Source organism: Marmota monax, unplaced genomic scaffold (assembly GCF_021218885.2).
Source record: "Marmota monax isolate L192 unplaced genomic scaffold, Marmota_monax_Labrador192_F-V1.1 WCK01_AAM20220418_F8-fsc00237, whole genome shotgun sequence".
NCBI lineage: Eukaryota > Metazoa > Chordata > Mammalia > Rodentia > Sciuridae > Marmota > Marmota monax.
Window position 1 is genome coordinate 259,292 of NW_026694627.1, and position 27,388 is coordinate 286,679.

The 27,388-nt window shown below is 62.5% G+C and overlaps 1 protein-coding gene across 8 annotated transcripts in view; it reads right to left on the minus strand.

Moving 5' to 3' along the window:
- The window catches only part of Gtf2ird1 (GTF2I repeat domain containing 1), an 81,314-nt gene that overhangs the window by 16,132 nt on the left and 37,794 nt on the right, over positions 1–27,388 (minus strand). For 5 of the 8 annotated variants that reach the window (XM_046422805.2, XM_046422804.2, XM_058572218.1 and 2 more), the window contains exons 6-22: positions 26,593–26,903; positions 25,080–25,169; positions 23,252–23,335; positions 20,010–20,193; positions 15,437–15,462; positions 14,563–14,671; positions 13,923–13,960; positions 13,417–13,497; positions 12,846–12,935; positions 9,143–9,214; positions 8,343–8,408; positions 7,899–8,082; positions 5,587–5,636; positions 5,353–5,409; positions 4,036–4,119; positions 1,093–1,276; positions 654–682 (exon numbers count right to left, since the gene is read on the minus strand). In XM_046422805.2, coding sequence (XP_046278761.1) covers positions 654–682; positions 1,093–1,276; positions 4,036–4,119; positions 5,353–5,409; positions 5,587–5,636; positions 7,899–8,082; positions 8,343–8,408; positions 9,143–9,214; positions 12,846–12,935; positions 13,417–13,497; positions 13,923–13,960; positions 14,563–14,671; positions 15,437–15,462; positions 20,010–20,193; positions 23,252–23,335; positions 25,080–25,169; positions 26,593–26,903 — 1,739 coding nt within the window. The remainder of the gene's footprint in view (positions 1–653; positions 683–1,092; positions 1,277–4,035; positions 4,120–5,352; positions 5,410–5,586; positions 5,637–7,898; positions 8,083–8,342; positions 8,409–9,142; positions 9,215–12,845; positions 12,936–13,416; positions 13,498–13,922; positions 13,961–14,562; positions 14,672–15,436; positions 15,463–20,009; positions 20,194–23,251; positions 23,336–25,079; positions 25,170–26,592; positions 26,904–27,388) is intronic. The other 3 variants (XM_046422803.2, XM_046422806.2, XM_046422808.2) reach the window with 3 other exon arrangements.

Consider the following 27,388-nt stretch of genomic DNA (forward strand, 5'->3'; position numbering starts at 1 on the left):
GGCACAGCCCCGCTGTGACAGGGGACTGGCTGCGACTGAGAGCCCAGTCTCCCCTCCGCAGTCTGAGGGGTCCTGGAGAGGCCTCCTCTCTGCCCGCCCTGGTCACTCCAATCCCAGAACATGGCCCGGCCCTCCAAGTCCTCCAAAGAGGTATAAAGGTGCCCATGGTAAATGTCCGGGTGGGCCAGCGCCAGGGAGCTCTGGACCTCAGGCACTCGGGCCACAGCTGCTACTCAAGCCGCCCATCCACTGCCACCTTCCTGAACCTCTCCATCCGAGGGCTCCGGAGACACAGCCGGGCTCTGGGGAGCCCCTGGAGCGGCTCAGCCTCCCCGTGCCCTCTCCGCCAGGACTCCCCTCTCCCTTGCCCCTCGTTGGGGTCCCTGCGCTGACAGGAGCTGTCACATCACTACCCGTCCACCTGCGGAGGGCATGGTGTACTGAAGGGGTCAGCAGGGGCCTCGTCATCCAGGCAGCTGGCTCCCCCATCTCACCACCAAGCTCGAGTCCCCATAGTCAGTTGAGGCAGGACTGCAGCCCGGCTCTGGTCCAGAGCCCAGAACCCATGTCCCACAGTGGACTCGGCTCCAACCTCTAGGCCCAGGACAGGGCCAGCCCCCCATGCCCAGCGCCCCTCCCGGCAGGCCTCTTACCAGGCTTGGGGATGAGTCCTTGAAAGGGCCTGGAAGAGAAAGAGAGGGGGCTCAGGGTGGGGGCGGGTGGACAGCAGGGAGCCACTGGGACACAGAGGCACTGGCCACGTCTGTGTGGGCTAGGAACTCTGGGGCCACCTCAGACCTCCTGTGGCACAGCCTGCATCTCATCAAGGACCCCAGGTGACTGTGTGCGTGGGATGAAGGCCTCTCTTGGAGCTAGGGAGCAAGGATGGGTGCCACTGGGCGGCGCTGAGCAGAAGGTGCTCAGAGGCCACCCCTGCTTTGGAGTGGTAGTGGGGTGGCCAGTTTAGGGAAAGCCAGTGGTCCATCTCCAGTGCCCCAGGATGGAGCGGGGAAGGCCCCCAACCAGCGGCGAGGCAGGATCCGGGGAAAGGCTCCACCCTGGCCAACCCTGCGTCCCCCCCTCCCCCGGCACCTGGTGACGGTGAACTTGATCTTGTCAGCCACAGCAAGGATCCTCTCCAGGTTCTGGGAACCGAAGGTGCAGGGTTTCCGGAACGGGATTCCCGGGGGCAGCCCCTCAATGATCACCGAGCCAGGGTTGCTCTTGATGCGCTTGTAGGGCACCTGGACGGGATACTTGATGCCCAGGGCCTCCCCTGTGGGCGAGAGGGACAGTCCTGACCATCAGGAAGGAGATGGTGCAGGTGTGCAGAGGGTGGAGAGGGCCCTTGGGTGACAGGAGGGGAGCCGGGGGCTTTCTCAGCCTCAGAGCCAAGATCTGTGAGCCCCACTGGGGGATGCGTGCCTATGGCCCGGCTGCCTATGACAGGGACACGGCTTGGCCTGCCCTGGTTCTAGCAGGCACATTCCATCTGGGGGCGGGAGCACCAGGCCCAGCCAGCCAGGGTGCTGCCAGCACTCGGGCTGTCCCTAGTTTTTCGTCACTAACACTCTGGGGAGGGCTGCAGCTCTCCACTCCAGCCAGCCTTTCCTCACAGCTGGACTGGTGCCTCCCAGGTTGGCGTGTCCCCAACCCACTGGGGGCCGTGGTGCTGGCTGCCGGGGGGCAGGTGTGGGTTCTCAGCCCTGGACACCCCACAGCTGACCTGAACATCCAGGGCTCAGCTGCACCTGGCCACCTCAGGAATCCCCTCCCCGAGGGCAGGAGCTAACTGAAAGTACCACCCCCAGCACTGCAGGACAGGGCTGGGCCGATGGGGCCAGGGACAATGGGGATGGGACAGATGAGATTTTTGGTGCGATGAGCTAATTTTCATCTCATGGACACTGGGAACTGCAGACCCTGTGTCCCTTTTTGCTCTGGCCTCCAAGAAGCTCAGAGCCCAAGGTGTGCGCTGCACCTGGCGAGCACGAATCCTGTCTTTGTGCATCCTGGGTACCTGCCACTTCCCAGCTGCAGGGTCCTGTGATTGGGGTGTAGCTGGTGAGCCACAAAATCCGCCATTTTAAGGTGGATCCTCCAGTGGTTTATCAGTCACCACGTTCGAGACTATTTCTACCATATCTCAATCTAGAACATTCTGTCTCCAAAGGGCAGGGCTGTGCCCCTCGGCAGCCCCTTCCCTTCCCCACAGCCTCCGTGGCCTCCAGCCTGTTCCGAGCTCCGTATCTGCCTGTGGCCGGCTGGTCCCTAGGCCATTACACACAGGCCCTTTTTGAGATGAAAATACACAACACGATAGATAAACAGATAAGTGTGATGGCCGATGGCCTCCACGTTGGCCGAGCCAGGGGACACTTGTGGTTCTTTGAGCAAGTGTGGCCATGCTCCCCCTCAAAGTCTCTCCCTGCTTCTACCCTCCTCCTCTTTCTTTTCTGCTGCTGGGGACGGAACCCAGGGGCTGGATGCAGCCTTTTTTATTTTTTAATTGAGACAGGGCCTTGCTAAGTTGCTGAGGCTGGCCTTGAACTTGCGACCCTCCTGCTTCAGACTCCCGAGCTGCTGGGGTTCCAGGTGTGCCTGTCTTCTTTTCTTGGTGATGGGGACTGAACCCACGTGAGCTAAGACGCGGCGCCCCACCCAGCCCCGCCTTCTCCTTCATCCTTTTTTTTAAACAAAGACTATTATTTTACAGCAGTTTTAGATTCACAGTAAAACGGAGAGCAGGGAACAGAGAGCCCCACTACCCTGACCCCATGCAGAGCATCCCCAAGGAAGGGCTTCTGTGTCACAGCGGCTCATCTGTGACGAATGATGGATGGACCTACATGGACACATCATGACCACTCGGGGCTGGCCCGGCCTGTGGGAGGCCCTGGGCTCCCCAGCACCACATTAAGTTAAAAAACAAACAAACAACAACAACAACAAAAAAGAAAAGTCCCCATATTTCTATCACCACAGGTCCTCAGTCCCCAGGTGCTGTTGGCATCACAGATTCCAAGGGTTGGAACGTGTGAGGTACCTACAGCAAATGTGAGCATGTGGCAGCACTGCAGTGTCACACAGAGGGCTTCACTGCCCATGGGTGGCTCCTAGGCCGTCCCAGAGGCCGATTTTCGACAGCAGACTCCTTCGTCACCTGCCCGAGCGCGCCTCGCCCTTCAATCTCCTCCCCTAAGGGGAGCCCGTCACCTGTGTCCCGACTTCCCTCCTTGGTGGGGCTCGGCCCCTTCTCCCTGGCTAACAGCTGGAGTGTCCACACCATCTGCCTTCCCCCTTGCCACAATGACAGGTCAGGTAACCTGTGCCTGAGCCAAGGGGCGCTGACCATGCCCCTGAAGCAGGGATTGGGTAAGGAACAGACATGTGACTCAAAAAGGACCAATGAGAAACAAGGAGAGGGCTTTCAGGGAATTCTAGGAAATAAATGAACTGGCTCCCTGAGAATCTCAAGGAAGACCCAGCCCTCTCCTTCCCAAGCATGCAGAAGAGATGCCTGGAGCTGCTGCAGCCATTCTGCCGGCCTGAGGCTATGTCCACACCACAGAAACAGACAGCTAGGGCATGCCTGAGCTGCTGAATCCAGCTGATCCTGAAGGCTACCCTCCCACTGTACTTCCTATGTCATGACCCATGGCCAGCTGTACTGTCCACAGACAGCTTCACCAATACTTCTCCCACGTCACAGGCTCCTCTTAATGTTGCACTGATACTTCTCCATGCAGAACTGGAGCCTGTGGCCTTCCACTTGAACTTGGGTGGGCCCGTGTGTGTGCGTGAATGCGTGAGTTTCCGCATGTGCGAGGTGCTGGGAGTCAAACCCAGGCCCAGGCCTTGTGCACATGGTGAGTGCTCGCCCCTGAGCTGCGCCCCTTTCACGAGCTGTACCCCAGCCTAAGGTGAGCGCCCGTTCTCTTGAGCAGCCTGCTTTTTCTGCAGAGCTCCTGAGGTCCCTCACTGTCTGCCCTCTCTTACACACAGCCCTGGTGGAGGCGGGGCTGGGGCGCTCACCATACTTCTTGTTGAACAGGTCCTGCACTTGCTCCCGCAGCGTGTTGGCGATGTCGATCCGCGAGAGCCTGGCGTCGAAATTTTCTGCAAAGTGAAGACAATTATGGATTGAGGCTGCTGGAGGGAAGGCACTTGGCGGCGTTTAAGGAATGCGATTTTCTAATTAGGGGCGCTGCTTCCAGGGCCATTAGCAGGTCCTCGGAGCGCCCGGGAGCCCTTGGCATTAGCGCCTTGGCGGCGACGCGAGTGCTTCGAGGACGCAGGCTGTTGGGGCAACAGCAGCGAAGCCGGAGATTAGCTAATTGTTGACATTTGAAAAACCAAACACATAAACATGCCAGAGGTGGGCTCCAGGGCGGGCAGCCGGGGTCTTCTCTCCCGGGCACAGACGGGAGGGGACACGAGCTTAGCTGACTCAAGACTCCTGAGTGGTGTGGGACGGGGCCCAAGAGGCAGGAGGCCGCCTGGTGACCCTGGTGACCCTGCACGCCCTGCAGTGTCCCTGGAGGACCTTCCTATGCCAGCAGGTGCAGTGTGGCGGGGTGTAGGGAGGACAAAGAAGGGACCTCTGTGCTTCGGGGGACCCTGGCTAGGTTCAGTGTGGGGCCAAGGGGTGAGGCAAGAACACGAGATCCCCTCGTCACAGAATGTCCCAGATGCCCTGGTAGGACAGTGACCAGGGCAATAAGCAGCATCCCTGTGATCTGGGCCTCCCTGGCTCCCCCACTCCCAGGACTGAACCCGCTGACCACTCGCTGCTCAGAGGCATGGAGACCACACAAAGTCATCTGGGGACACCCACCCCTGGGGACTCACAGCCACACTGCTAGTTCCTTGGAGTTGCCTGGACACAGGGATGTGGACAGTGATTTCCAGTCATTGCCACCATGGCACGGATGGGCCCCCCTCAGGCTGGGCCTCCCTGGGTCACGGCCTATCTCCCCAGGACCCTGGCCCCTTCCGGCTCCCATGGCCCTACCCGAGCCTTTGTGCCAGTGCCCCGGCCACCCTGGCCCTCCTTCCTCATGCCGAGGCCCAGCCCTCCTCCTCCAGGGGGGCCTCCCTGCCTTGGAACCTTTGCCTACTTCAAAGCCTGGAGGACATGGTGACTGCTGGGGACAGGGCAGTGGCTCGGGCCCAGCCAGGGGTGGACACCACGCACCCTGTGCCTGGCCTTCCCCAGACCTGCCTGCGGAATCTAGCTGGAGCTGGCAGGTGACAGTCTGGCCCAGAGGCCAGCCCGGCTGGCTTGGTCCCCCAGCCTAGCCCCCGACCTGGTCAAGGTCACGGTGCCTGGCCAGCTGACCTCAACCTTACCTTGAAAGCCCTGTCTCTTCAGGCTCTCGTCCACAAGGGGGTCCCCGGGGTCCCTCTCTGGGGGCGGGGGAGAGAAGCCAGGGTGAGAAGGCTCTGGGACCTGAGGTGGCACTGCCAGCAGGGCAAGCCCCATGGGGGGTCCCGGGAAGGAGGATGGGACAGAGGAAGCAGGAGGTGGCCTGGCAGAGGCCTGGCGCCCGCCCACACTGCCCGCGCCTCGCCCAGGACGGGTACCTTGGCTGTCCACCACGGGCTCCTTGACACCCTCCGTGAGCAGCTCAGGCCTGGAAGACACAAGCACAGCTGTCACCTGGGCCCCTCGCACCCAGGCCCTCCTCGCACTCAGGGCAGCCCACCCTCCCTGGGCCTCGGTCTCCACATCAGCACTGGGTCCTGCTGACCTACGGGTAATCTGGGGGCCACGCCAGGCACTGAGGAGCCAGTGGGGGACAAGACCCTCTAGGGTCCTGCCCTGGTGGGTGACACCCTCACCTGGGGGATCCAGGACGTCACTTAATTGCCACAGCCAAGGGCTGGAGCAAGCAGCTGGGGCGGGGGGTTCTGATGCCCAATGCGGGAGTCCAGCACAGCCTGGGTCCAGCCTGGCTGGCCTGCATGGAGGGTGGGCTTCGGGCACTGAGGAGTTGCGGGCAGGGCTGGGGACGGGGCCTGGTTGTGCAGGGATGTATCAGGATAGGACCTGCCTGCTCTCTGCCACAGGGGTGCCCAGGAGTGAGGATTTGGCACCCTCTGGCCGTGGGCACCTCCTGGGCACCAGCCAGTGTCCAGTGCACACCTGGGCTCTCGGGGCCAGGGCTGGTAGGAATGAGGACTGCAGCCTCGGGAGCTGGAGAGGGCCCTACACTTGGGCCTCTGCTCTTCAGGGGGAGACTGATGGCTCCGGGGGCCTCAGGGAGCTGGTAGCTGGCCAGGGCTCCCAGGCCAGGGCCACTTGGGTCCCCATTGAGCAGCTGAGCAACCTGCCAGAGGCCCCAAGGACTGAGGGCGGCCTTAACCCCAGAAGGCTACCTCTCCAGCCTGCACAGCCACCAGCTAAGCGGCCTCCCTTTCCAAACAGAGGGCGGGGAGGCCACGGGGATCTTTGTTTTCTAGTTTTTGCAGCGAGGGGGACCCCTAAGGCCTCAGGCAGGTTACTCAAGCTCCACCGCTGAGCTCCATCCCAGCCCTTGTATTCTGAGAGAGGCTGCTAAGCTGTTATCCTCCCGCCTCAGCCTCCTGAGCCACTGGAATCCAGGCTTGCGCCACCTCCCCAGTCAGGATTTTTCTTCTTAATTTTTTCCTGTTTATTTTTATTCTGTGTAGCACTGGGGACTGAAGCCAGGGCGCTGCACCACCGAGTGGCACCCACAACCTCTTCTGCCTGCCTCTGGCCTGCGAGTCCGTTCCCTAGCTGCCTTCCCTCCCCGAAGGCCCCCACCCCTCCAGCAACAAGTCAGGTCTCTGCCCCAGGGTGCCTCCCTGGACGGTTCCCAGGTCCCTCTGCCTCCCACCCTGAGCCACACACCCTTCCCAGCATTCAGCTCTGCCTGGCACTATGCTAGGGGTTTTTTGGGGTACTGGGGATTGAACCCAGGGTCACTCAGCCACTGAGAAACATATATTATATATTATATTTTATGCAGAGACAGGGCCTCACTGAGTTGCTTAGGGCCTCCTTTTGCTGAGGTTTTGCTTAGGCCTCAGCCTCCCGAGCTGCTGGGATTATAGGCGTGTGCTACTGCGCCAGGCTTAGGCCGTGGTTTGGCAGTGGATAGTCCACTGGCTGGCAGGAGTTGGTGGCTGTCCCTGCTGGGTTGTGGCCAGCACCTGTGGGTGCTCAGGACTTTGGCTGAAGGTCAGGACCCCGTGTCTACTGTTTGCATCTTCTGAAGCGCCCCGCTGGGTGGACCCCAGGTCCCGCAGGACCCTGCCCAGGGCCCCCAGCCTGCCACTTGGCGTGAATGAGGCCGAGGCTCCCGGCCAGGGCCCTGCTGCCCGCAAACTCGGCCTCCCCTTACCACTCTGCCAAACCAGCCTGAACAAAACCCAGGAGGGACAGGGACAAAACAGGAGACCCTGCCCCCCCCCCCACCACTCACTCTGTAGCAGCCACTGCCCCTTCCAGAGGGACACTGACCCCTGCAGGGACACAGGACGAATTGGTGGGTGCTGCAGGGATCTTTGCAGACAAAAATGGAGTGCCCAAGGCACAGGACCCAGAAGACACCGCCAGACTCTCCAACCCTGACACACAGCAATGCCCCCTTGTCCCAGAGGGCGGGTAAGCCAGCAGGCACATTCCCGTCCCCAGCTGGGCCACCTGGGACTGCCTGCCTGAGGCTGGGACAGGGGTCGGTCTGGCCGCAGCAACAGGATGGGCGGGGGGACCTGGTGCCTGCCCAACGATGGCTGGACCCCTTTAACACTTTTAATGACCACTTGTTTGAAAACGAAGGGGGGTCTTTGCCAATCTGTAGAGGGAGGTGCTTGGTACTGCTGCTGGGTGCTGGGTGCCGGGTGGTGTCCCTGGGCACAGGTGGCCTTACCTCTTGATGACGAACTGGATGCTGTTGCTGGCCTCCAGAATCTTGCGGAGCTTGGCGATCCCGAAGCAGTTGGGCCTGCGGAGGGAGATGCCTTCAGGCAGCCCCACCACAAACAGCTCCTCGGGGTGCATCAGGAACTTGGAGTAGGGCACCTTGACGGGCTCCGAGATGCCAATGGCTTTGGCTGCAGAGACACGGCTGCTGTAGGGGCACCCAGGGCTGCAGGGTCACGAGCCTCAGCCCATCCCCCATGCCTGTGCGGGGCGCCAGCGGCCAGAGCCCTTTAGTCCAGCGCTCAGTGACCCTGTGGACCTGCCCAGGGAAGGAGCAGGGGCCAGCCACCAGGCCAATGGGCAGCATGGCAGAGGGTGGGATACCTGGAGATGGGGACATGGCGGGTGGCCCCTCTCGGTGGCAGGTCCCAGCCTGGCCACCCTTGCTCACCATATCGAGAGTTGAAGAGCAGCTCCACCTGCTTCCGCAGCGGCCGGATGACGTCCCCGGGGCTGTCTGCAGGGGGGAGAGGAGCTTTGTGAGCCTCACTGCCTCTGCCCCAGCTCTGCAGTCACCAGGCGCCACCCTGCGGGGACCCCGGAGCGGGGAAGTGGGGGTGGGGCGGGCAATCTATGTGCTCAGAAGTGGTTGCTCCTGGGCAGGCGGGTCCACTCCTGAGCTTGCCCACCTGATGGCGAAATCAGCCCGAGTGGACTAGGAACAGCACTGGGCCTCTCTAGGGAGGCAGCGCTGTGTGGAGTAAGTGACCAGCTGGGCACTGTATGGAGTAAGCCTGCAATTTGAGCCCACCGCCACCAGGTGGCAGTGGGCCTCTGTGGCTACTTCAGGGCTCCCCGGCCAGGCTGGGTTTGCGGACTGAGGCTTCTGTCACTCACCCACTCCAGGGGCAGGCACCCCAGAGATAAAACAGATCCCTCTCCCTGCGGCCTCCCTCCTGTCCTGCCCCCTTCTCAGATGCCTTCCCTCAATGCCTACAGGCCTCAGAGCTAAGCCGGTGATTTCAGGCCTGAATCCCACTCCCTCTGCCCAGCCTCAGGGCAGTGTGTGGAGCAACTCAGGAAAGAACACCATGATCATGACCCTGACTGCCCTTATAGGGAGGAGCGGTGGGCTCTGAGCAGGTCTAAGAGCTCAGCCCACCAGCACCCCCAAAGGGGGATGTCTGAGAGACGGGGTGCAGAGCAGAGCCAGGGACAAGGGAAGGGGAGGGGTCGCGTGGGGACGGGTACCGTGGGAGGTGAACAGGGCCTCACCCTCCACGGGCCTCTCTTCTGGCCGTGGGTCCTCGCTGGGGCCTTTCTCTAGAAGAGAACAGAGAGACAAATAAAATAATAATACTAAAAAATCAGACAAAAGAGAAAAAAATATCAGAGAGGACATGGGGAGCCGTGCCTGTCACCTCCTGGTCCCTGCACGGCCAAAGGCAGGTCACGATACCCCCAGAGGGGACCAGTGCCCCGCTCCACTCAGGGAGCCTTAGAAGGGAGTCGGGGACTGCTGGACGTGCGTCCCCAGGGGCCACCCCTGAGCCACTGTGTCCCAGGGGCGAGCATATACAGGAAAAAACGTCCCATCCTCCTGGTGTGCCAGAGACAGCATGAGACAGGACAATGAGGGGCAGGTGGGGCCCAGGGGCCTGACAAGGCGGCCCTGCAGCTGCTGGGGCTCAGGAACTGACCCAGGAAGCCAGTGCCTGTCCCGCTGGGCACCCTGGACCCAAGGTCTCTGTCCCTGTCCCTCCAGTTCCTCTCTCCTGCAGTGCGGGGCAGGGCTTCCTCGGAACATCCCTGCTGACTCCTCAGAGGACCCTCTGGGGCCTCTCCCCATCTCACCCAACAGGACGGGTCAGCCCGCAGGAGAGGATGGCACAGGGAGCGGGAGGGCCGCAGGCTGTCCCTTGTGCCTTGGCCCACTCCCTTCTTCTCCAGACGCACAGCCCATCTCCCGGTCCCTCTGAAGAGGGCGGCTTTCTCCTGTTCCCCGTCTGTCATTTTGCTTTAGGACCTGCCATCGCCGCACCCTCAGGGCAGAAGGAAAGTCCCCTTTACCCCTATGCAGCAAGGGACCCACCTCGTCCCCAGACGCTGCCCATCATCAGTGAGGGCCGGAGGTGAGCGCCATGTTGGCATGGGTGAGGGTCCCCTGCTGGCCCTGGGGGGCTGGGAAGGGAGGTTTCCTGAGGGAGGGGACCTGGGTGGACCAGTGTGCAGAGGGGGAGCAGCCCAGAGGACAAGCTGGGAGACTGGGCTCCTGGCCTCCTCTCCAGGGCTGATCTGGGGGCCAGAGGGGCTGTCATCATGTGGGGGATGGCGTGGCCGGTGGTGCACAAGCTGCTCCCACCCTCAGGGGCCCGTGGCAGCCACCACTGCACCTGAGCTGGGGGGTGGGCCAGGCTGGGCCAGGCCGGGGAACTCGGGGATGCGCAGCCTCAGGACTCCTGGCCGGGAGGATGCCCCTTGGGAAGGAGGAGGAGGATCCCGGGAGAGCTGGCAGGTCAAGACCTGCTCCCCACTGACCAAGGGGGCTGAGCCGACTCTGGCTGCAGGAGACGACACCCTGGGAAGTGCTCTCAGGGACAGTGTCCTGGCTCCCACCTGCTCAGCTGCTCTCACCCTGAGGCCCATGACACCCACAGTCCCAAGTCTACCCAAGCTCGGCTGTGGCCCTGGGGCCCCCAGGACACACAAGTGACCCAGGGTCTTGGCGACTAAGCTAAATCCTCAGCTCCTTCATGATTTTTATTTTAAGACAGGGTCTCTATAAGTTGCCCAGGCTGGCCGTGAACTCACGATCCTCACGAGTAGCCGGGAGCCTGGGCGTGCACAACCACCCTGGCAATATCACATACTTGTTAATGGTGATGGAAAGTAGACCGTCACGGTCAGTTTTGAAGGGGCACCTTGGAATGAGCTCTGGAAATGGAGGGGCTGCAAACCTGGGTTCCAGTCCAGGGCTAAGGCTCGGGGATGTGGTGGGGGAGCTGATCAGCCTCGCTGACGCCGTGTCTGCCCTGCCAAGCTGAAGGGGGGTTTTGCCTTGGGAAAGGCACTGAGTGTTTTTATGGGGGCCGCAGGCATCGGGCTGTGCCCGACGGAGCTCCCATGGGCTTCTGTGGTCTCAGCCAGGTGTCCTGTGACCCCTCAGCGGCGAGGCCACCCTGGCAGCTTGCTCTGTCTCAGGGTCCACTGATGTCCCCACATGGCTCCACCTCGGGCAGCTGTCAAGTCTGGTCATGCCCAACCTGCACCTGGACAAGTCCTGTTGCCTCCATTCCCAAGGTACTCAAATGTCCCAGCGGTCAGGAGAGGTGCAGGGGAGCCCTGGACTCGGGGTGGTCTGGTTCCAGTACCTCTTGTTCCTTCCTGGGTGGGGATGCCTGAGCGACCCACGAGGAAAACCCACCGCGGCCCTTCCTCTCCCTCCACGGGCACTGAGTGGGCTCCCGGGGCTGCTCATAGTGGCCATGTCAGTGTCCACCAGGGGGATTGTTAATGGTCCTCTGACAGCTGGACAGGCTTTTCCTCATACGTCACTGTCACCATCAACACTGCCACTGTCACCTTTGTGTGAAAACACTACCCATGGCTGCAGATGTCACTTCCTGGACTGGATTCCTGGAGCCACTAGAGGGTGCTCATTTTTATGGCTCTTCAAGGTGATGAGTTTCCTCCAAAACCATCTTGCGGAATTCGCCTCCTCCCGTCCCCAGGTGCTCGGATGCCAGTGTCCCCACGAGCGCCCATCCCCCTGCGGTGCCTCCTCTCGGGTGCCCGTTTGTGGCGTCTCTCCTTTGCTGTGGCATCTTACTCTGGCCATGGTGGAACTTCAGAACCACCGTCCAGATCCCTGAGCAAGGAAGCGCTCGTCCCCAGCCACAGGGAGGGACCTCTGCAGAGGTCACGCCCTCCCAGAGCAGCCCTTCCCTGTGGACTGAGGTGGGACAGAACGGCCAGGACCCCTCAGTCCTCCTCAGCATGACTCCAGGGACCCAGAGCTCCTGAAGGGGACGGCCGCTGGGGCTGCTTCCTGGCTTGGCTTCTCCCGGGCCTCTGTGGCCACAGGGGTCAAGGTCAAGGGCAGCCCCTAATGTGTACCCACGGTAGAGCGGCTATCCCAGGACACGCCCAGACAGCTTGTTGCGTGTTCTGGAACAAGACCCTGGTGCACAACCAGGCCCTGGAGGAACCCGCACTGTGGGCCTCAGCACCCTCTCCAGGGAAGGCCAGGTCCCGGCCTCTGGGAGGCTGTGGGAGCCTCTCCGGGGAGCTGTGGTCCACCAGCCGCTGGCTTCCCTAGCTGTGCTGGAGTCCACTAACTCCCCTGGTGACACCACTTGACTCCTAATCCAAAAGCTCCAAATCCCCAAACCTTGCACCCCGCAGGATGCCACGGGGGAGACTCCACACTATGAAACTGCTTCATCCACAGAATTATTTAAAATATAAACACAGTGTTAACATACTTTATATACAACCAGAGATAATGGAAAATTGTGCTGCATACATGTAGTAAGAATTGTAATGCATTCTGCTGTCATTTATTTTTTAAAAAAATCAATAAAAAAATAAATAAAACAGTTTTGGGTGGCTAAAATATATATATAAAGATATGCTGTCCATCTACAACTACAAAAAAAAAAAAAAAAGTGCTCAGGGTGTAGTTCAGAGAGCAGCCCCGGGTCCCGTTCCCAGAACCACAGAAAACAAACAAATAAAGACAAAAACCGTCAAAACCGCCTCTGGCTTTGTGTAAGGTCAGCTCTGTCCTCAGGCTCAGGTTCAAGGTCTCACCATTATGTCAAATATTTCAAAATTGAACGTATACATCTGTCACGCCTGGTCTGAGCGTCTCAGCCTGACTGGGTGGCCTCTAAAGGCGCCCGGCACCGGGAGCGCCTCCCTCGGGTGCGCCCACTGGCCACCGTCCACTTACCGATCAGCATCTCCATCCCATAACCAGAGTCCTCCGAGGGCAGGTGCCCGGGCATGGAGTCCGTCATTTCTTCAGAGGTGGGTGAAGGGTCTGCAGAGAGAATCCCAAACAACAAGGGCGCTTTCCGCCTGCTCTGCCTGTCAGGGTTCCTCAGGGTCCCCGTGGGCCCAGCAGGCCCACAGACCAGGACACGTGGAGGAAGCCGTGCCCTAGAGTGCAAGGACCAGCGGTGCCGGGCTGGGCAGGTCCAGTGGCTGGCCCCATGCCACCCCTGGAGGCCACGCACACCCTGCCTCACAGAAAGGGGGTGAGGCTCAGACTGCCCCCACCTTCTTCCTCCTTGTCCAGCCTCCCAAGTGCCAGGAGCCAGGCCAGCCTGGCGAAGGTCAGGGTGACTTTCAGGAGAGTCCAAGGAGGGAGCAATAGCTCCCTCCATGGCCGGGGGCTGGCCAAGCTTCCCTGACACCCTGACGGCCATCAGGATGGACGCGGGAGAGTGGCCTGGGGACTGTGACGCCAGCAGCTTGGCTTGGCAGGTCCAGCAGGCACAGCACTGACCTCAGGGCCTCACCTGGGACAGTGACCTGAATGATGTCCAGATCCTCGGGCTCAATCTTGATGGGCCTCAGGATGCCTAGCTCCCCGGAGGTTCCTGAAAGGAGAAAATGGGGGACCGGTCAGGTCTGGGTATGAGCCCGGCAGGCAGGGAGGGTAGTTCCAGAACCTTCTTACATCTGACTTGCTAGTAAGCCCTGAGGAATGTTCTGCCCGTGCCCTGGCTCCTGCCCAAGACCAGGAATGGAGGGCGGGCAGGCCTCAGGCCTGACTGGCGTCCCCAGGTCTCAGACCTGGCAATGAGGTCCGGAGACGGAGCTGCCTGTCCATGGACACAGGGGGCAGGACCCCGGTCTCCAGCCCTCCCTGGACTTCCCAGCATGCCCTCTCCCTCAGGGTGGGCAAAGCGCATCCCAGCTGCCTGGGCTCATCTGGACTGCTCTCCCCAGGGCTGCCCGCTGGGGCTGTGCCACCCCCCATGCCCGCAGGCCCAGGACCCACCCGGGGCCCTGCCCTTCTCACCTGGCCCACAGTCTTCTGAGACGCTGCCTTTGTCTGACCTGGGGATAAAGCCAGGAAATGACCAGGTGTTGGCCTTGGACAGGACCCTCCTGCCTGTCAGGAGCCCACAGTGGACACCGCTTCAAAGCAGCCCCAGCCGCGTCACCGTGGCGCTCCCCACCCCATGACAGCCAGGCTCCCCGCATCGTGCTCCGGCCACAGTCCTGCTGAGCTCTGCTCCCCTCCCACCAGAGGAAGCTCCAGGTCCAGGGACCAGGACCGACCAGGCTGGAGGCCTCAGGCCCAGCTGTACAGGGCTGGAAGGCCGGCGGTGACCCGGGCTGGAGCTCAGGGCCGGGGCCTGGGGGTGAGGACCAGGCCGTGCAGAGTGCAGACTGGCCTTGGCATTCAGGACAGGTGGCCGCCCCAGGGTGGGTATTCAGGGGAGGTGGCTGAGACGGTGACACCCGGCTCGTCCTCAGGGATGTGCAGTCTCCAGTGGGGAGCAGGGGGTCCATCTCCTCGGCCCCCCATGGACCCTCCCTGGCCTGCGGAGGGTGTGTGCGGGGTCTGTGGCCTGAGGTGACCTGCAGGCCTGCTGGGGGACGTCGGCTGGTGGAGCCTCCCCGGGCCCAGCCCAGAGCTAGGGGGGGGGCCTCACCGAGCAGTCGCAGCCAGGTCGAGCATGGTGGCCCTGGGGACCTCTGCCGAGGTGTCCTCTGGTGGGCTGGCAGGCTCCAGCTTCGTGGGGTCTTTGGTAAACTTGTTCCCTGGAGGGAAAGGCTGGGGTCACCTGGCAGCCTCTGTTCGAAGGTCCTGAGGGAACCCCTGATGTGGGGGGGGTCTGGCCTCTGTCCCTCCTCGTGGTCTTTGTGTCCAGTCAACAGCCTACAAGGGGTCCTAGGGAGAGGAATCTCCCCTGGGAGCAGGAACAGTGGCCCAGTGCCAGGACAGGTCAGAGGGCAGAGGAGACAGAGGTCCAGCTCAGGTGCCCGTCCCTTTCTGGAGGCTCTATGACCCAGAGAACTTGTTCATCGGGAGCCCTGGAGAAGGGGGGGCTCCCCAGGCTGCGCCCAGGACCACGCCGTCCCTTCAGCTATGCCGGGAAGGAGGGAGGGGGTTCTCTCATCATCCCTCCGGGTAAAACGGAGGTCACAAGCTGGTTGGGGGGCTGCATCCCGACACCTGTGTGGCTGGGCAGAGGCTGTCCCTCTTCCCAAGAGGCGTCTGGGCTCTGAGCCGCTGAGCCGCATGAGAGCCAGGCCCCTCTACCTGGCTGGGCTCAGTCCCTTCCTCCATTCGTGGGACAACAGCGAGGCCACCTCCCGGGACGGCTGGCAGCTATTAGTGCCCAGCAAGCACCACCTGGCTCCACCGGGCCCCACCACAGGGGTTCCAGACGGTTGGCACCTGAGAGCCCGGGGCCCACGGTGGTCCCAGGACGCAGAAGCCACAGCCCAAGAGAACGGGATGCAGAATAAGCTCAGCTCGGGTCAACTCAGGGGCTCTAGAAGGGTCCAGAGAGTGTCCCTTACCTGTGAAGATTCGTTCATCAAACATCCTGGGGAGAGAGGAGAGATGGGTGAGGGGGATCGTCGAGGGCTCTCCGGGGCTCAGAGGGTGCCAGGGGATGGCCACTGGGTCCCACCTGCACCTCCCCAGACCTCAAACACCTTCCACTGTTTCTGCACGGCCAGGGACACCTGGGCCAGCCCCTGGTGCCCCTGGAGGGCTCATGGGTGCCAGGGCCTCCGCCAGCCCCCAGCTCTCCTTGGCCACAGTGAATGATTCCAAAGTCCCTTTCTTTCTTTCTTTTTTTGGTAGCAGGGATTGAACTCAGGGGCACTCAACCATGAGCCACACCCCAGCCCTGTTTTGTATTTTATTAGAGACAGGGTCTCACTGAGCTGCTTGGGGCCTCACTGTTGCTGAGGCTGGCTTTGAACTCGTGATCCTCCTGCCTCAGCCTCCTGAGCCACTGGGATGTGCCACTGTGCCTGGCTCCAAAGTCCCTTTCCCAGGGACCCTCCATTACAAACCCTTTGTTCGCTTATCCTACGAGCTTCTGACACCACCTGCCTCTCAGGGACCCCACCAGGCCTGGGGAGGGACCGTGGTAACGTGGAGTGACCTGCAGGGCCTCAGCTGTGTCTCAGAAGCCAAGGGGACCCAAGCAGGGGGCGGCTGACCGGTACCCGAGGAAGGGCCTGAGCTTGGGTGAGAGGGTGAGGCCGGAGGGCAGGGCAGGACGCAGGGTAGGACCCAGGCTAGGCCTCCCCCTTGGGGACACCGGACCCCAGGGCCCCACAGGGTCAGACACAAGTGGACGGGTTGCAGAGGACCAGCCAGGGGCGGCTCGGTCAGCAGATAAGACGCCCGAAGCTCAGCCAAGTGGAGTAAAGGCCGGCAGGGGTGGGGCTCGTCACCTGCGCACACCTGTGCTCCCACTGTCCTATCCTGGGCCCTCACTGGGGTGGTGGGGCTGGCGGGAGGGAGGCCTGCAGCAGAGCCTCCCTTGGTCACTCAGGCTCCAGGTGACACGCAACAAGTGAAGGATGTCCAAGCTCAGCACTGGTCTGTGTCCCCAGGAGGGCCCAGCAGGATATTAACAGAGGTGAAAATAAGTCAGCCCTGGAGGCCCAGCCAGGGAGGCCATGTGGAGTCCAGGTGCGGCCTCCTGCTTTCCTGAGAGGTGGAGGCCAGGCTGGCTCCCTGGGGCTCCTGGGACACACCCGTCTGCACCCACAGGCCCCATGGCAGTCACTCAGGGCCCCCTTCCTGAGGCCGCCTCAGCCCCACCTAGGGGGAGCGGCCACAGCACCCACCAGCAGGCCCAGGGGCTTCGTCATCTGAGGGGTTATTTATTAATCAGGGAGCGCAGGGCGGGGGCAGTGGGGCGGGGACGGCAGAGCAGGGCCCGCAGCTCCCTGGTCAGAGCCCTCCTGGGCGGCTGGACGGCCAGGCCCGCTCAGAGGACATGGGCTGAGGGGTGCTGCAGCCCTGAGTTCTGGAATCTTCTCCCACGTCTGCCTCGGGGAGCACGTCCGGCCCGATCTGGGTGCTCGCTCTGGGTCAGAAACACGGTCCTGGGCATCGGGCTGGGGTCCCGGCCCGAGCTGGGGTCCAGGGTGAGACTCGTAACCAGGCCAAGTTCAGGGGTCCCCTCAAGAGCGTCCGGACCTCACATGCCCAAAACAGGCCTGGGCCGGGTCGGGACTCCTGCCCGCTGCGTCCTGCGCCGCCCACTGCCCACTCACCTCTGCCAGGACCATCGACTGTTCACTGGCACGACGGGTGGGGGTAAGAGGACAGTGGGCGGGGCCCAGGACGCAGCAGCACCTCCTGTACCCTGTACCCTCCTGTACAGCGTCCCAGGCACCACCCCAAGGCACAGACAGTCACCAGGTGGTTTTTCTGCCACTTTGGGGGTTGAACCTGGGGGCTCTACCACTGAGCGGCACTCCCAGGTCTCCCTGAGCTGCCCAGGGTGGCCTCGAGCTCGGGCTCTTCCTGCCTCAGCCTCCCGAGTCGCTGGGACCACAGGTGCCGGCCTGCGGCCTGGCCCCCGCCCCTAGCTCTAGACAGGCCCTGCTTTGCCCCAGGGGCCCTGGTCTCCTCCTGGGGAGGCCTCACGGGCTTCCTGGGCAGGTGCCACCCAGGGCCTGTGGGGCTGATGCATCCTTGACTCAATCCCTGGGTGTCGGCCCCCGAGGGCCGCTGTGGGCAGGAGGGGACTGAGTCTGCTGCCCTGTGATGTCGCCGGCACTGCCCAGGGAAGGCCCGTGGCTTCAGTGGGGGCACATATCGGTGAAGGACTGAGTGGGCTACAGTTTGGATCAAAGAATAGGGCACTCGAGTCCAGTCACAGCCGGGGCCTAAGCCCATGGAGAGGTACATCAGGGAACACAGGACTCCCCTTGCTGCCTTCTCCTCCCTGAACCTCCCAGCAGGAGTCAACTGAGGGAAAAGGACTTGATGGCAGCAAGAGAAACTGAAGCTAGCCCTAAGGAAGCACTGCCTGACAGAAAGTCTACAGAATGCAATTCACCTCCAGAATCAATCTGCAATGGGGACCCAAGGTCCCGCTGAGAGGGCCCAAGAGATGGCCCAGACGCGCCCCAGCCCCGAGAGGAGTCTGCTAAGGTGGTGGTGGGGGCCACCTGCCGACAGAGGTCAGCTTCTTTCTGAATGAGGCCAGCGGGGGCTTTTAGAGGCAGAGGAGAGTGAGCCTTGAAGACAGACCGGTGGGACTCCGGCAGGGACAGAGAGGGAAGGCCCGAAGGCCTGAAGACCCGGGTGACCAGCTTGTGCCATGCTGCATCCAGGACTGGGAAGGAGGCGCGGGCAGGGGACTGCAGACCCACTGCCAGGCTGCACCCGGGGCTGGGGCAGGGCTGTACTGAAGCAGCCTGGACAGAGCTGGCCTCCTGGTGGCTGCCTTGTCCCCCAGCCTCACAGGACCCCAGGGGCTGTCCCTCTGACCGCTGCTCCCCTGGGTCTCTCCTAGGCCTCGCTGAGGGACGGGTTTCCTCACTAAGCTGGGCTTCTGCCCCGAGTCCCTGACAAGTGACCTTGACTTGGGAGCCCCGGCCCCTGAGCAGCTGGCCGCAGGCACTGCGGGGACGGCCCTGCTCGCTCCGATCATGGCCAGCGCCCTGAGCAGCAGCCCAGGTCCAGGACCCGGGTCAGTGCTTGTGAGAGCTGGGGCTGCGGGTGGGCGCTCGTCCACTATGTGGGGCGGGGCCGACCCGGTGCCCCAGGACAGGAGAGAGGAAGGTACGGGAAGGATGGCGCGCGCGCACACGCGCACACACACACACACACACACACACACACACACACACACACACGGCACCCGGCTCCCCCTGCCCTGAACGCCCGTCGTCCTTGTCCCCACAGCTGAGCAAAGCCGCTGACACGGGCCTGTTCACACCAGCTCCTCCCGAGTCGGAGGCCGGACACACAGAAGTGGGGAGCAGGATGCTGGGCAGGCCGCATGGCAAACCGGCCACCTCTGGCTCACCCTCATGGGCCCGGGCAGCCCCCCCATCGCTGGCCATGGCCCCCTGGGGACCCCGGGCCCCTGCAGCCCAGGACCTGCCTTTGCCCAGCAGCCAGAGGGCGGGTCAGACCCCAGCCCCCGCCATGGCCCTTCCCGCGGGTGGGGGCGTCAGAGCTGACCCCAGCGGTGCTCTCCCTGCTCCCTGTGGCCCGCACACCACCCCTCGGCCTGGACCCTGCCCAGCTCTGGGGGGCAGCCCCTCCCCCACTCAGCTCCGGCCGACACAGGGACCTTCTCACAGGTGCCCGGCCACCCTGTGCAGTGCCCCGGTGCCCGTCCTTCGCGCATTACTACCCTGTTGATTTCTGCTCTTTCTCCCCTGCTCGGATGGAACCCGCCTCGCCCACGCTGGGCAGGGAAGTGCCTGCGCTGACCGCACCCAGCCGGCCTGGCTCACTTCTGAAGCCCTGAGACCAGACTGTGGGAAGCCAGCACTCACTCACTCCCCCAGCGCCCACTGGGCACTGCGATGCCAGGGGCCACGCTGGGCACTGGGGATCAGCAAGGAGCACCACGGCCCGGCCCAGCTCCGTGGCGTGACCGGGCCACGTGGAGGTGCACGTGGAACAGACCCCGGGGCCACAGGACCTCCAAGACAGACGCCGGGAAGTGGCCAGGGGCAGGGGGCTGGACGCTGTGTCCAAGGCCGCCCTTCCATCCTTACCCACATAAGAGAGGTCGCAGGAGGACTGGCTCTCCCTGGGCAGGCGGCAGCTCTGGGAGGGGCAGCTGGGGGCTCCCAGGGGCTGCAGCTGAGTCCTCCCACCCACCTGGGCCCGGGGACATAGGCAAGCCAGGACGGCAGGCGGGGCAGCCCAATGGGAGGGTGTGAAGGGGCGGCTGGCCCAGCCAGGTGGAGCGCAGGCCGGCCAGTGAGGGCAAGGCCTCTGGTCTCCTTTAGGGGGAAGAGCACAGCTGCTCAGGTTGGGCACTGTGCCTCTACCTGATCCTCCAAGAGGCCCAGAAAGGGAGGCTACCCAGCAACGCTGCTTTCCAGACTTGCCCGATCCCTGCTCAGCAGAGGCCCACCCCAGGCCAGCCCATACCTCTTGATGATGAAGTGGATGCTGTGTCTCTCCTCCAGGATCCGCTTCAGCTTGGGGACCCCGTACGTGCAGGGGCGCTTGAAGGGGATCTTGTCGGGGATGCCCACGATTTCCACAGCCTCGGGGTCGCAGGCGATCTTCCTGTAGGGGACGGGGACCATGTGGTCCAGGCCCAGGGCTTCCGCTGCAAGGGCAATGGCAAGGCTGAGCGCAAGCAAGGCCGCGGGATGCACGGGGCAGGGCCAAGCTCATGGTCCCCCAGCATCCAGCACCCTCCAGGTCGGTGCGGCGGCAGGACGTCAAATCACGCCCCTTGCTCTTTAAGAGATGTCCAGGGGCTCCCATCCCAGTGACACGCGAAGTCCTGCCATGAACCCATGAGCCGCTGTCACCCCTGAGCTCGCCTGCCACTTTCTAGCCCTGGGCTTCCTCAGCCTGGTATCTCTGGAGCCTCGTGCCTCCCAGCCTCCAGCCACCTCAGGACCTTTGCATGGGGTCTTCCATCCGCCCTGGCCTCCCTCCCTCCTCTCAGCCTGGGATCCAGCCAGGGCTGGGCACGGAGTGTGCCTCCTGCACCACAGCTGAATGAAGGCCTGAAGAAAGCATGGGCTCCAGGTCGGCCCTGCGGGAGGAATGCACGCAGGTGTGTGCAGGTGTGTGCTGGTGTGCACAGGTGTGTCCTCTTCTCCTTTCACTCATCTTTCTAGAGGCTGGTGCTCAGCCACAGCAGGTGCTCAGGGTCTGGGCCTGGCGCGGCTCCCCTGCCCTGTCTCTCACAGCTGGGCCTGGCCGGTGCCCAGGGCCACTCCTGCCCGGTGCCCAGGGCCACTCCTACCTGCCGTCCTCACTCATTCACCCAAACACCTCCAGCACCCACACGTGCCAGGACCCGGGTTCCCCGGGCTGCGGAGGCCTCCGGGGACGAGCTGGCTGGGGCATGTGCCTTGGGACGGGCCCAGTCACACTGAGCTCTCACTGTCCCCGGGGCCGTGTCCTCACAGTGCTGTCTGCTTCCCAGAGTTGTCCCCAGCTCTGCGCCCATCCCCCTCCCTCCCTGTTGACGCTGTTTCTCTGTTGATGTGGCCCAGGTCCGCGGGGGTGGCTTCGGCAGCCAGTTCCCGCTGTGAAGTCACACTTAGCTCGTTGTCAAATTAAACCCTTGAAATCTCAACAGCTGTCATGTGTCTTCCCCGCCCCCCCCCCCCCCCCCCCCGTTTCCAGCTGGGCTCCTCTGCCTGGTGCGTGGACTCCTCGGGATGAGGGGATTCGGTAGACAAAGGAGCAACCCCACCAGCCCTCATCCTGCCCCTGGGAAGAGTCTGTGTGCAGGGCCCTATGCACGGCCCTAAGCACCCTCTGGTCTCAGCATCTTCCAGGTGACAATGTCCCTCTTGTCCTTGAGAGGCCCTGAAGGTTGGGGCGTACCTCATTCTTTTGCCCCACACCCCAATCTCGGGCCCACTCTGCCCAGATTTGCCAACACCAGGACAGCCCAAGGCAGATGCCAGCCCTCCAAATCTAAGCTGAGACGCTACCGCTGCAGGTCCTGGGGACCCCCGTCCTCCTCGGGTCTGGGGGACACACACCTCGGCTGCCAGACAGCACCCCCTCCACGGGCCCAGCATGGTGGGCGCTGCCTCCTCCCCAGGGGGCCCTGGGCCAGAGCCAGGCTCCACACCCCCTGGGATCCGGCCCCAGTGCCCCGCCTGGGAAGGCTCCACGTCCTAGAGTCCAGACCGCGGCAGGCCTGGTGGCGCCTGGGCCTGACCGCAGCCTCCAGGGCCAGCCTGGCGGGGCAGAGCCTGTCCGGGCAGACAGAGCCGACCCCGTCCCCGCCCACAGTCGGGCTCACACCTGCCTGGGTGCGGCTGACTCAGGTGCAGACTGGGCAGACGCGCCCTCCACGGCAGGAGCCTGAGGGCCCAGGAGGAGCCGGTGGGCCAGGGTACCCACATCAAAGGCACCAGGCCACCCACGCCCACGCTCGGCTCTGCCAGCCTCCCGGCCCAGGCCCAGCCTGCCTGGCGCAGCCCAGATCAAAGGGCATCGAGTCCACTCTGCGCCTGTGGCCTGTCCCACCTCAGCTTCCTCCAGCTTTTCTTCCCTACCAACCCCAGTCATTGTGCACTACCGAGCACCACTGCATACACTGAGCACCACTGTATACTACTGTAGCACCTCCAGCCACTTGCTGAAGCCCCTGAGACCACAGTCAGCCACATCACCCCGTCATGGTCCCTGGCTCAGGGTGGGGGCTCTGTGCAGGACTGGCCAGCGAGCAGGCCAGCGACCGTGTGGGAGGACTGGAGGGAGGGGACAGGCAGGAGAGGACAGGGAACAGGTAGATCAAAGACTCTCAAGGAAGAGGGCGGAGGCCGCGCAGGCTGGGGGCAAAGGGCCTGGCTGGAGGCCCCCGCCAGCGCCTGCGGAATCCCCGGCCTGTGGCCTCCTCCTGGGGGTCCTCTCCCTCTGCTCTCTTGGCACTGTCACACGAGGGACAAGCCTACAGTGCAGGTCAGCGTGAGGCAGGTGATCGTGACACCCTACCTGGTCACGGAGTGATCCCTGGGCCTGTGTCACCTCCTAGTGCCTGAAAGCCACTGGCTCAGGCAGGGGACACACAGCATGTGGCTTACGGATGGGACTCAAGAAAGGCTGAGTGAACAAGTGGGTGCGGTGGTGGGGACCTGAGGACCCGAGGAGGATGGGGGTCCCCAGGACCTGCTGCGGGAGTGTCTCAGCTTAGATTTGGAGGTCTGGCATCTGCCTTGGGCCTGTCCTGGTGTTGGGGACCGGCAGGGCAGGTGACAGGCAAGGCACGTCCCCTGCACAGCTCACGCAGGACGGGGACCCTCAGGGCTGGGCACCCAGGGACCTGGAGGGGGTCCCCCACGCTGAATCGTGAAAAGGATTTAGGTGTTTATGCCCCAAACGTGCAGGCCACGGGCAGGACAGGGCAGGCCAGGCTGTGGGCAGGATAGGGCAGGGCCAGGCGCCTGGGACCTGCCAGTAGGAGGCCACAAGTATCCCGGCCCCAGTGTCCCCCAGACTGGCACTGCCTGCCTCTCCCCAGGAGACCCGGTCCAGGGCTGCCATCCGCTCCGCCCCCAGGAGTCTGCAAGGGAAATATTGACACAGCCGCCCCCACCCAGCCGGCTGGCGCAGCGCGGCCGGTGGCGGGTGCTGGCATATGGCTCCCGCCACCGTGTTGGGGAACAGAGTGACGGCCGCCGCCCACTCACCGTATCTGCTGTTGAACAGGATCTGCACGCACTCCCGCAGCGTGTTGATGTCCTCCGTCTCCCTGATGAAGGCGTCCCACTTCTCTATCAGAACCCAGGGGGCACCGTCAGGGAGCGGCCCCCAGGAGCCCCGACTCCCTGCTGCCCGGGCCTCCCGGCTGGGCCTGCACCCAACAGCGGTGACCTGTCCATGGCCCAGGCGGGCTTCCTCCTCCAGAGCCACCTTCCCACACCATCCCGCGACACCCATCCAGGTGCTCAGAGGGCCTCCCACAGCACACGGGCTCCCCACGGGCTCCCTCCTGTCCCCATATGCCCTGCGTGCTGTGCAGCTCAGGCCTGGCCAGCCTGGCCTTTCCTGCCCTGGGCATGCGGGTGGTTGGGGGGGTCTCCCTGAGGAAACTTGTCTCCCCCAAGTGCTTGGGTTGAACCCGGGGCACTTGACCACTGAGCTACTCCCCAGCCTCTTGTTTTTCATTCTGAGACTAGGGTCTCGCTAAGTTGCTGAGGCTGGCCTCAAACTTGCGATTCTCCTGCCTTAGCCTCCCAAGTTGCTAGAATTACAGGTGTGCACTACCGTGTCTGGCTCCTGGCGAACTTTCAGACACTGACATCACTCCCATGTTGTACACGGGAAGACTGGAGCTGAGAACCCTGTGAGAGACCCTTGTGAGGTCCCCTGTGTGCCCCTGACTTGCCTCCCACCACGCTCCTCCACCTGGACAGCCAACCTCCTGCTCTTCCGGGCCTGAACCTTGTTTGGGGGTAGGGTGGTCCCAGGGGACTGGGTTTTCTTAAAGAGCCTCTCAGCAGAGCTGAAGACCCTCTGAGCAAACCTGCTGAGGTTGGTGTAACCACAGCTCTCCTGCTCTCGGTCCCTCTGTGTGGTTCTTACAAAGGAAGACAAGGGTACAGGTTCAAGGGGGTCATACCCAGCTCCAGCTGTGGCCTCGGGCCTGGGGTAACAGCCTCGCCTGACTAGGAGACCTCAGAACAGTGGTCTGTGACCACGAACCAAGGCCAGTCCAGGACCAGGGGTCCCACGTCATCCTGTACCAGAATCTACTATCCAAATGCCACAAGAGCAAATGTGGAAGGTCACCTAGAGATTTTCTGCTTTTGTTTATTTATCTTACAGAATGTAACCCAGGCTTGGAGCGTGCGCGGCGAGAGCTCTCCCTCTGAGCCACACACCCTGGCCCTGCATTTCTATTTTATTTTTCTTTCTAAATACTCCTTGCAAGAGGTGGAGTGTGACCCTTCTCTGAGTGTTGGCTGGACCAAATTTCAGGTTCTCATGATAGGATGTGGGGAAAGTGACAGCAATTTCTGAGGCAAGGCCATCAAGGACATGCCTTCCCCACTCTCTCGGGTCACTGACTTGGGGAACCGGCTGCCATGTGGGAAGGAAGCTCAAGCAGTCCTGGAGACCAGCCCACATGGGGAGGAGCCGAGGCCTGCTGTCCACAGCCATGGGAGCAGCCTGGGCAGGGAGCCTCCAACCCCAGTCAAGGCTTCGGATGAGACGGCAGCCCCGGCTGACATTGTAAATGCAGCATTGAAGACCCTGAGCCAGAACCACCTGTCAAACCCGCTGCTCCTGAACTCCTGACCCACAGAGACTGTGAGCAACCCGTGCTCCTTGAGCTACATCTTGGGGCACTTTGTTATGCAGCACAGGTTACTGTTACACCTGATGCCAACTCGGCCTCTAGGGCAGAGCTGTTCCTCCTTCTCCCACAGAGACCTAGTGGGCATGTTTCTATTTCGGCCATACCGTCCACCGAACGCCCGCTCTGCCCCGGTGCCACCACGGGCACTGCCCTACCTGACTTGTCATGGACGATGGAGAAGAGAATGCGCTTGGAGGCGTGGACGTTCTGGATGAGAGGCCCTCCAGGCCCCGGGGGCTTCTGTCCTGGACAAGGGAGAGAAGGTACAGGTTCAAGGGGGTCATACCCAGCTCCGGCTGTGGCCTCGGGCCTGGGGTAACAGCCTTGCCTGACTGGGAGACCCCAGAACAGTGGTCTGTGACCGCAAACCAAGGCCAATCCAGGACCAGGGGTCCCACATCATCCTGTACCAGAATGTACTATCCAAATGCCACAAGAGCAAATGTGGAAGGTCACCTTGTCCAGGCGGGGACGGTCAGGTGTGAGCCACCCTCTGTTCAGCCCACACGCCTGGGGCGGGCTCTGTCTTTTGCTCTCCTTCCCTTAATAGTAATATCACTAAAAGCTCCTACTATGTGCTTCACACTTGAGCACTGGCACCCCTCGCAGACTCAGTCGGCCAGCCCCTCCCAGAGCGGCAATTCGGCCCTGAGGACCATCCTGAGACCTGCCTTTTTCTTTTTGCAGTGCTAAGGATGGAGCCCAGGGCCTTGCCATGGCAGGGGGCTCGCGACCCAGCAGCACCCCAGCTCAGGAAGGCGGCACCCCAGCTCAGGAAGCCGCACTTCCAACCAGGTCTATGTAGAGCTGCTGGAGCCGCAGCCCTGTCACTCAACCATGGCAACCTCCCTGCCCAGCGCTGACACTAAGTTACAAGTGGAAAATTCCACACCTAGCCTCATGGCACAGGTCCAGCTCACAGAGCAGGTGAGCGGAGAGTGTTGTTTAAAGCCGGGCACATCTGGGATCCCAGCAATTTGGAGGCGGAGGCAGGAGGATTGCAAGTTAGAGGCCAGCCTCAGCAACTTAGAAAGGCCCTACAACTTAGTGAGGTCCTATCTCAAAATAAAAAGGGCTGGGGATGTGGCTCAGAGGAAGAGCACCCATGGGTTCGACCCCTGGTACCAAAAAACAAAGTACAAGATGACACTTGGACTATGCATAAGGTATGGATGGAAGAGAAAAGAATTTCATGTTTAGATAACCCCAAAATACCTCATTATGCATATGCAAATGTTCCAAAACCAGGGGGAAAATCTGAAACTTCTGCTTTGTTCTGGCCCTAAGAATTCTGGAGAAGGGCTACAATATGTACAAGCACCCCATTTTATAGGTGAGGAAACTGAGGCTCAGACCTACACAGCCACTGGGCAGAAGAGCCTGGGTAGGAACCCAAGTCTTCCTCCTGTTCTCCCCAGGGCCCTGACCAGGCTAGGTATGCACTAGGTGCTCATTAAATGTTCAGACTCCTCGAGGAGTCCCCTCAGTCATCACCTGGTGTCAGGGGGTTGAGCAGAGGCCCAGGTCCCGCTGGCTCTCAGCCCAGACACACCTCCTACCAGCCGTGGGCGGGGCCTGAGCTGGCCGCCTGAGACAATGACCCACTGTGTGACCCATGTGTGCGACCCGTGTCCCACCCCGACCTTCAGGTCCCAGCAGCAGTGTTACCACAGCAGTCGGAGAAGTCCTGGGCTCCGGGGGCCTTGGGCTCAGGCCCGGGCCGGCCCAGGCCCAGGTCGCCGGGGGCCAGCGGGCAGGAGGGCGGTTCCTGCTTGAGCTCGCGGAGGGTGTGCACTGGGAGCGCCGTGGTGTACAGGAAGCTGGCCACGGAGGAGGAGGTGGCCGTGGGGGGCATGTCCTGGGGGGCGGCCTTGGGGACCTGGCCGTGCAGGCTGCAGTCCCGAGACCCCCTGGGCAGCAGGGAGATGCCGTTCAGCTCCACCAGGGCCTTCGAGTCCCGCCCGCCATCCTCGAGGGGCCTGGGTGAGGCAGAGGATGCAGGGCATTCATACACTGTCCTTGTCCTGTTCTGTCCCTCGACAGCCCCCTGCACCCTGGACCCTGGGCAGCTAGGAGCAGCCCCTGTTCTGTGGGTAGGGCTGCAGGCCAGGGCTGGGGGGCGCCCAGAGCCACACCACTGGGCCCCAGGAGCCTGTGGCCGGCTCCAGGCCTCTGGGCTCCAGGCTCCTGGTCACGGCGGCAGCTGGCTGCTTCCTTCCTCTGCTTGGGAACGATGCGGGTGACGGCTCTCGGGTACAAGGTGAAGCCCCACCTGCCTCCCAGCCTGAGCCACCCCGTCTCCCAGGAGGTCCTAATGACCAACTCTGACCCCAGCCCATCCTCGCATATGAGGCCCCACCTCCACTGCTACGCACTCTGTCCCTGACGCCGGGACACCACCGGAGCAGCCCTTCTCCTGTCACTGCAACACAAGTCCCCTGGGAAGTCTCCCCCCGGCCCAGGC